Source organism: Dreissena polymorpha, chromosome 5 (genome assembly GCF_020536995.1).
Source record: "Dreissena polymorpha isolate Duluth1 chromosome 5, UMN_Dpol_1.0, whole genome shotgun sequence".
NCBI classification, from domain to species: Eukaryota; Metazoa; Mollusca; class Bivalvia; order Myida; family Dreissenidae; genus Dreissena; species Dreissena polymorpha.
The window spans coordinates 111,928,388-111,937,458 of record NC_068359.1 but is presented as its reverse complement, the minus strand read 5'-3'; the positions used below and the strand labels follow the sequence as shown (position 1 = coordinate 111,937,458).

The 9,071-nt window shown below is 34.8% G+C and overlaps 1 protein-coding gene and 1 long non-coding RNA gene across 4 annotated transcripts in view; both read right to left on the bottom strand.

Moving 5' to 3' along the window:
* Positions 1 to 9,071, bottom strand: part of LOC127880912 (serine/threonine-protein kinase Nek4-like) — a 65,386-nt gene that overhangs the window by 442 nt on the left and 55,873 nt on the right. For both annotated transcript variants that reach the window (XM_052428413.1, XM_052428412.1), the window contains 9 exons: positions 8,954 to 9,063; positions 8,345 to 8,548; positions 6,298 to 6,420; positions 5,208 to 5,351; positions 4,505 to 4,738; positions 2,949 to 2,970; positions 2,306 to 2,345; positions 1,324 to 1,414; positions 1 to 1,010 (listed from right to left, as the gene is read on the bottom strand). The exon at positions 1 to 1,010 is cut by the window's left edge and continues 442 nt beyond it. In XM_052428413.1, the coding sequence (XP_052284373.1) occupies positions 912 to 1,010; positions 1,324 to 1,414; positions 2,306 to 2,345; positions 2,949 to 2,970; positions 4,505 to 4,738; positions 5,208 to 5,351; positions 6,298 to 6,420; positions 8,345 to 8,548; positions 8,954 to 9,063 (1,067 nt within the window). In that variant the 3' untranslated portion in view covers positions 1 to 911. The remainder of the gene's footprint in view (positions 1,011 to 1,323; positions 1,415 to 2,305; positions 2,346 to 2,948; positions 2,971 to 4,504; positions 4,739 to 5,207; positions 5,352 to 6,297; positions 6,421 to 8,344; positions 8,549 to 8,953; positions 9,064 to 9,071) is intronic.
* Positions 3,046 to 4,040, bottom strand: LOC127880941 (uncharacterized). Of its 2 annotated transcripts, XR_008049815.1 has the most exons (3): positions 3,903 to 4,001; positions 3,323 to 3,757; positions 3,046 to 3,177 (listed from the first exon to the last, which is right to left on the bottom strand). It is a non-coding gene; the product is annotated as an uncharacterized LOC127880941 (long non-coding RNA). The 2 variants fall into 2 exon arrangements; XR_008049814.1 differs by lacking the exon at positions 3,046 to 3,177 and having other exon boundaries at positions 3,436 to 3,757; positions 3,903 to 4,040.

Here is a 9,071-nt window from a genome sequence, read left to right as displayed (position 1 = left end):
GCACACCAACACCACGGATAACACAAAAAAAGAGCAACTCTTATTTTCATTATGGTCCTTTTTGTGCTGGTGGCATGACAAAGAGAGCTTTTTAATAACAAAAAGTAGCTTTTAAACATTAACCTTATAATAAAGTTCATAAAAGTACACATTCTTAAATGGAATGATATCACAGATAAATGGCCAAATTTTATTATCACAGTACAAATCTAAATTTGGCATTTTGTAATAACAGTTGGGAATAGACTATAAAGGAATATAAAGAAATATATTTATGGGTTTAAAAAAAGCTAGAAAATACACGAAATTAAGACACAAACTTACACATTACACAATGTCCTTAAAACCTAATAAAAGTGGAAAATAAACCAAAATGGAGAGTAAATTATCACATGCATACCATTCGGATTAAAATGCTAATAATAGCAATACGGAGCGCATTTGTTATATATTAAATGTGGCAGCAAGCAATGTAAACGAAGTCCTAAATAAAATTAGTGATTTAAAAATTTCGCGGATTAGATTGGGGTATGTCGTTTTCAAAGCACGCATGAACGTGTTGTTGCTGCTATCTTACTCGATACCGAATTGCGATGCACTGACCATGTGCAGATATCAAGCGAGGTTTCGATATAAGGTATCTATGTAGAAAGCGTCATTATAATAGGTTGATTCATTTAATTTATAAAAGGTTCTTGTTCATATGTCCTTAATAAGATCAATGGACAACTTTAAGTTCAAGGTTAATAGCTGAAAGGCTTGTGGAAAAACATAAGCAATGCCCATCTAACCCTGTGGAGAAAAGATTTCTGTAAACATGCATACATGTTTTCTTTATACATTGTATATCAAAACAATGGTGTTAACTGTGAAATTGTTCCAACAAGGCCTGCTAAGTCATACTGATAAGTCTACATATTTTTCATCGCAAACGTGTAATTTTTGTAATGCAGCAGCTGCATGCCGCAAAGACCGTATCGCTCATGGCCCAGGATTCGAATCAGTGTCTCCTGAAATAAAACGAAACTGAGCTAAACAATTCGCAAGGAAAGGGAAACCTATGAGTATACGTTACTTCAAAACAGATCCACCTGTAACAAAATGTGTGTTTGCAAGTGTGTGATTCCTACGTGTGGTGATGTTTTTCTGTTTTTTTTAATGAATCGATTTACATACTACTATTGACGAGTAACACTATTTGGTGCTTTTTCAGGTTCTAGTTTTTTTACTATTACCGGTAGTTAGTTTTCAAAAGATCACTATTTGTGTATTACTGATACAGCGAGATAGTGTTCACTGGTTTTTAAACTTATTCACACTCACCTCGATCTGATCTTCGTCATGGCTAGCCGTCAGTGCCGCACTCGCCTTTTTAAACAACTCCTCGTTGTTGTCCATGCAATGAAGGCAGTACCTGAAGTGGTAAAAATTATACGATCATCTGTTCGTTTAATGAAATGGTCCAAGCAATTGTTGGATTATACATAGAACACAAGCTTTATAATTTCTCAAATTACTAGAAGCCATATTAGGAAAACTGTCCAGCCTCCACTTAGTGTAACTGTTTTAACAGGATAGAACCATTTTCGTAATGGACTGAGAATTAAAACGACCAAAATTTCTGTTCTGTCTTCTCAAGTGGTCAGTTTACAAGCTTTTTGAAAAATAACTAGCAGTTATCCACGCAGTGAACACAGAAACTTTTTCGTTAAGTTTAACTTAATCACGTATTAAATAAACAAGGGTTTGCCCTTCCGTATTTGGAAGCAATCAGAAATCGTACATGTATGAACGCTTCAATCTAGATGATGTCGCTTCAATCTAGTTGATGTCTCTCTTTAAATGTGCGAAAATTATATATTTTTAATCATTAATCACAGTCTATTGTTTAAAATGCAATTAATCCGTTCTTAAGTGTTTTTTTAACATGTGAAGAAATATTATTTGTGGACAAAATGTTATCCTAAAATACGACAGTCCGGGCATACTATAAGCGGCGGTGTTTTCCAAAGAAGGTGAAGGGAAAACTCTGCAACAAATAGTTGCATTTGAAACAACTTTAAATTATTTTGATTTCTGTAATACCCGACAGTATTTCCAGTTAAGATATATTTCATGAATGACATAGACAGTCATGATTGTGTTATTTAATAAATTGTGAGTCCACCTGTCGTTATATTTTTGTATATATATTATATATATTGAAAAAAAAACCCACCGTGTTGACGATCATAATTTATTATGTAAAGTCATAATTAATCCAAATGCTTATGTAATTATAAACAAATACTATTTAATAACTTACATTTTCAGCATTTCAGCATTTTTCTCTTGCTTCGAGCGACCTGAAGGCCAAACAACTAGTATAATACGCATCTATAGTACACAATAAATATACTACCACTTACAGAATAATGCGTACACAATAAAGCACATAACAAAACTCCAGACACTTTTTAAGTAGAAACATTAGTATTGTCCATTACGTTTGTAGCAAAACACTGACTTTAGACATAAAATGGTTATAACTGGAATCGCCGCCTAAGAACGGTCAATGCCAAGAATTAGGGGCTTAAACCGGTTTGAGGGCTAACGAAGCATCACACATGCCCCGGCATTACAACGTGCGTCGAAACAATTTTATTCAGAGTACCTATGCTGACAGGAAATGAAAATATGAAGGCAAAAACATGACGCTTAAATCAATGAGAGCACATTTTAATGTCGCAAGTATCGTAAATATATACAATTGTTAGGGTAAAGATTTTAAAGTTATTAGAATATAAAGAAATAAGGTTCATATATATTACAAAATGTTTTTGTTTTTTCAATTAGCGGAGTTTCTAAAGAAATTTTTCAATAAAACTTAGGGAAGAAGTGATCGTATATATTCATCCACATAATGAAAAATTAGCTATGCTGTCAGTGGAAAAAAAACATAGTGTTACCTTTAACAAGATGTGTTTTGCCCTGCAACGAAACAAATCATGTTTAGTTAGAATAGAACAAGATACGTTTCCAATCAATATCAATATTTAAATGCAAATTTAAAACAAATGACAAAACAAGGGCTGTTTGTAAAACATGCATGCCCCCCATATGGGCTGTCCATTGTAGTGGCAGCCATTGTGTGAGCACGATTTTTGTCACTGTGACCTTGACCTTTGACCTAGTGACCTGAAAATCAATAGGGGTCATCTGCGAGTCACGATCAATATACATATGAAGTGTCATGATCCTAGGCAAAAGCGTTTTTGAGTTATCATCCGAAAATCATTTTACTATTTCGGGTCACCGTGACCTTGACCTTTGACCTTGTGACCTCAAAATCAATAGGGGTCATCTGCGAGTCATGATCAATCTACCTATGAAGTTTCATGATCCTAGGCAAAAGCGTTCTTGAGTTATCATCCGAAAACCATTTTACTATTTCAGGTCACCGTGACCTTGACCTTTGACCTAGTGACCTCAAAAACAATAGGGGTCATCTGCAAGTCATGATCAATCTACCTATGAAGTTTCATGATCCTAGGCGTATGCGTTCTTGAGTTATCATCCGGAAACCATTTTACTATTTCGGGTCACCGTGACCTTGACCTTTGACCTAGTGACCTCAAAATTGATAGGGGTCATCTGCGAGTCATGATCAATCTACCCATGAAGTTTCATGATCCTAGGCGTATGCGTTATTGAGTTATCATCCGGAAACCATTTTACTATTTCGGGTCACCGTGACCTTGACCTTTGACCTAGTGACCTCAAAATTGATAGGGGTCATCTGCGAGTTATGATCAATCTACCCATGAAGTTTCATGATCCTAGGCGTATGCGTTCTTGAGTTATCATCCGGAAACAATTTTACTATTTCGGGTCACCGTGACCTTGACCTTTGACCTAGTGACCTCAAAATCAATAGGGGTCATCTGCGAGTCATGATCAATCTACCCATGAAGTTTCATGATCCTAAGCGTATGCGTTCTTGAGTTATCATCCGAAAACCATTTTACTATTTCGTGTCACCGTGACCTTGACCTTTGACCTAGTGACCTCAAAATCAATAGGGGTCATCTGCGAGTCATGATCAATCTACCTATGAAGTTTCATGATCATAGGCGTATGCGTTCTTGAGTTATCATACGACAACCACCTGGTGGACGGACCGACCGACCTACCGACCGACCGACCGACCGACCGACCGACCGACCGACCGACCGACCGACCGACATGAGCAAAGCAATATACCCCCTCTTTTTCTAAGGGGGGCATAATAAAAACCAAAACCCTGTTTAAATGCGAAAAGTCTGGGCTTTTGTCGGAATGTGTGGCATGATTTTTACTATTGTTTTTACAAAAAAAGACACAATTTAAAAGTTACATTTATTCAAAGCTCTTATTTTCTCTATACAGAAAATAAACCCAAGTTTAAAAAAAAATATTTCTATACAATAATAAGAGGGCAGCTGAATGTACATCAACGTCAAATCTATAGAAAAGAAATACCTACCATGTCATCAAGAACCCTTGTCACCAAACCCAGAATGGGATTTTCAGAAAGCAAATCAACAATCATATTTCCACCAACAGCCCCGGCATCTTGTTTTCCGTCGACTGGTTTTGTTCTCCTTCCCATCGATATATCGCCCTCGATACTGAGGTTTATCCATGTGAGGGTCTCCGATGAAAGGTATGTGTCCTCGCCATCGTCGTCTTCAATGTCAGTCCCTTTGGGCGGATCAGTCTTAAAAAGGACATTGACAATTATGGAAAACAACAGAAAGAGGATATTTTGGAAAAGATCAGCCTCATACGCCGTTATGGATCTATTAATTATATATCAGGAAGTTGTTTATTGCTTTGTTTATTGGTTGAATATTAAACGCCACAGGAACATTCGCAAACCATTTATTGATGATTTGTTCATTTAAGATTACTAATATACATAAAACAAGAGCACTTTTGTGTAAAATGAAACTTGAATTCTCACTTATATCCTTATCGACTAAAAGTATCTCATGTTATATCTTTTAAGTTTCCAGTTTTATATATTAGACTACATAGCGTAAATAACCAATCAATACTGGAAAATACGGACTTACTGATCAAAAAGTGCTGGTTACATTTCAGTAAGAAATGACCCGCTGGTGTTTATATGAACTTGAATATCCATTTGAGCTAAAAACGCATAAGTTGCCAGTTAAGGGACTTACAATTGGCGGTGGCTTGCCGGTTGTTTTAAAGATATTTTGTCGGAGGATTTCGTCAGCCGACGGGCGTTGACTGGGATCCGCCTGCATCATTATTTTCATAAGGTCCGTAACTCCAGCACTGTAGCCGGTCGGCATCGTCGGAACCTTTACAGTAAAAAAAAAATAACCATACGATTTATGAAGTTTAATATTGTTGATAAAATGGATCGAAATTCTGCATTCTTATATAAATAATCAAAGTTAAGTTGGACTTACTTTGTTTGTTGATCCAAATAATATGTTGGTAATATATTAGTCGATTATGGAATCGATACAAAAAATCAAAATGTATTATTTCTTCAATCTTATTGGCTAAAATATAAATCGTTATCAATTTTTGAGCTGACCACCAATTATAAATCAATATTTCAGTGATTCACAATCGCACTTTTGTGCTTGAACCAATGGATCTTTTATTTTAAATCCTTTAAAAAGAGCATTAACCAAACACGGTGAGGAAAGAAGGACTCTGCCAGACTATGGTATCATAAATCATAAGCAAAAATGAAACAGATGAAACATTTTGTATTTTTTAAGGGACGTGAACACTTGCTAATCAATGACATACCATTCAAACTCAAAATTAAAATAATGATTAGCGCTTTTAAAATAATTTCAAAGCCAAAACAAAATAAGCGAGAAACAAACTATATTAAAATTTAAGAAGCTGTAATATTAAAAAATCAACGCTTATTTTGCTTGTTTTAAACGGTAAAATACTTTTCATTTGCATCGTAAAAAACTCACGTGTTTCAAAATGACACGTACACTATAAGGAAACACACATACATAATTTTGGCACTGCAAAAATAATAAGAGTAAAAACGTGTCGGTAAATCCATAAACATGGTCGATGTGAATGTCATTGAAGTACATAACATGTGATTTATGGTACCATTTACATTTTAGATGATAAATAATTAATTAATTAAAAATTAATTTATTTTATTTATTTTTCTTTGTTGATATTCATTTATTGATTGAATATTGAGCAAATAAAATATTGACATTAAACTTAAAGTGTTTGTATCGACTAAAATTGTACTTGTACCTGATGGTGTACGATCCTGAAGATCATCATCATAAACACCTTCTGTCCCATCATGTTCTCAAAGGAGTCGTTGTCCATTGTAGCCATCTCATACATCAGGATGCTCAGGGAAAAGATGTCAGTCTGTGAAATGTAAATGGTTTGAAACTATTGAGCATATTTTATATACACTAGCATATATATATCGAGTACTTCGCGTTAAGATGGTTAGAATAACACGATCTTTATTTCGTAGAATAAACATTAAGTCACGAGTTCAAACAGTCATAACACTCCGATGTGTTGACATGTATATGAGAACATTGGAATTTGAAATCTACAAATATTAAATATTAATTTGCACGTGATAATACATTTTAATCATTCGTTCCTATTATGCATTGAACAGTATTTAACTTTTTGTTTAAAACATTGTAAGAAAAGCGTAAGTTCTGCCTGCTCATGCACCATATTTAATAAAAGCCTTTGCTTTCTTTACAAAAACATGTCTAATTTTCTTTTGTTGGAAATGAATCCTTTTCATTTCACAGATGTTATGCGCCTTAAACAAATTGTCTGTCCGAAGACATGGGACATCTTAACAAAAATCCAACACTGTTGTTCGTTTTGGTCTAATAATGAGATGTTCTAGCACTTCTCTGTTTATGAAGTCGTTTGTATCATCAGTTTCAGACGTAGTAAGTTTTAGAAACCCCATACTTCTGATCCTTAATTAAGTATTGGCATTATTAAATTGTCGAATAATTGTATAACTAATGTGAGTACGTTGTATTATCGACTGCTTCAATTCAAATTGCGGCTTAAGTGCCTCGTTGTAGTTTATCGATTTCCTTTCCACCGTACACAAGTATATTTCTGTGAATCTTTCATTATTTGCTTGTACAAACAATTTGGTTTGTTTAAGTAAGTGCTTACATTCAATTTCTTACGTTGTTAATAATGACGTAAATCAAGAGATCACTGAAGCTCAATTTTGTTGTAGGAGACAAGTACGTAAGCGTATAACAACAAAATAAGTTTTAAGTTCTCAAAGTAAATGCTATTTACACCTTTGAATATATTGTGTTCTTCTATACCATTAATAAACATAGAACATGACATAAACCGTAGACTTGGCGTTTACGTAGCTGACATGTAAATGTGTTGCCTAAACGGTTTTGGTGTTCAACCCATTACTTCATGCGGATCTTATTTCATTCATCATAATATATTATGTATGAAGAAACTATTAAATGAAGTCTTTTACTAAAGTCAACAAAGCTTACTACTTTTTTGTTTTCCCGTATATATTTTGAATGGTATCATCTTCAGATGCTGTAAGCAGTAGAACTGATTTTTGTTATGTGGATGAAACATGTTAAATCCCTTTCTTTCATATCGCTTTCTTGTTAGTAAAACATATTCTCAATATGGCCAATGTTTCTCTGTATACTAATCACGTTAAAACTTATACCCTAATCTTTTTAATAGATACTTTAGACTCTAACACAATTATGAGTGCAGTAATCGATTCATGCGTCGCGTTCTGGCATTTATTTCATGCATTCCTTTTTTCTGTCTACATAGGTATATTTGAGATTGTTATAAACGCGCGATTGTTTAATGATTATTTCTGTGGCAAATGTAATTTCCCCAAAACCGGTTACCCCCCCCCTTCCGCCCCCAATGTTTTGCATTGACTGTTCATCAAATGCATTGCAGTGTTAAGAATGTCATATTAATGGTTGGTGTTATAAAAATAACGGACAAGAATTTCTCTCATAATAGAGATTCTTTGTTTTATCATTTGCTATATTGATTTAAAATAAAACTTATAACAGTGTACATTATTTTAGCTGGTGTGTGAATTTAACTTTTCTCAACTGTTGTTTTTTTGTTGTTGATTATCTTCATGTTGTGATCATGATTGTTTGTTTATAGCTTTGTTTCGTTTTTGTTTTTTGTTAAAATTTAATGTAACTTTTTATACGAGTGAATGTACACACGAAGGCATGACAAAATGGGGACACGTAGAAGATGAAACTTTGACTAGACGTAAACTGGTTACCTTCTCAGTATACGGCAATCCACTAAACATCTCTGGAGCCATGTACATCGGGGTCCCCACTTGAGTAGTCGCCATGTCTGTCGAGGACTCAATCACCCTGGAAACCCCGAAATCACCAAGCCGCGTGTCCCAGTTTGCGTCCAGGAAAACATTGGGGCTCTTCAGATCGCGGTGTATCACCGGCTTAGGAAGATTATGTAGGTACTGAAATGGATTCTAATTGAATGCTTTGTTTGTAGTTTTAAGTGCGCTCTTCTTTGAACACGAGTGGAGAGCACCTTCTGGCACTCGATGGACGTATTGTAAATGGGGTTTCATATGTCGAGACGATCGTCAATGAGAAAATATGTATACCTTGATTCGACAAGGCTCGATGCTTTGTATTAAAATGCTTAACTTTAAGGGAAACTGGACTCTCGTTGTTGCAATAACAAAGGCAAAGAAACATTCAGAGCAATATTAAAATCGAAGAATAATCTACACAGACTTTATTACAACTTTATTAAAACTGGATTTCAACACAAGAAGACCAATAATCAACTTACAGTGCCATCTAAATTCATCAACTATTATTAATTTATTATGTTAAGTTTGAGAAGAATACCTGACCTCTAAAGCAGACGCAATCTGGCGAACCCATTCCACCAGGCGTCTCTCGTCCATCTTCTCACCTCGATGTTTGCTGATGTAACCAGAGAGGTCACCATTCGGACAAAACTCTACAAAA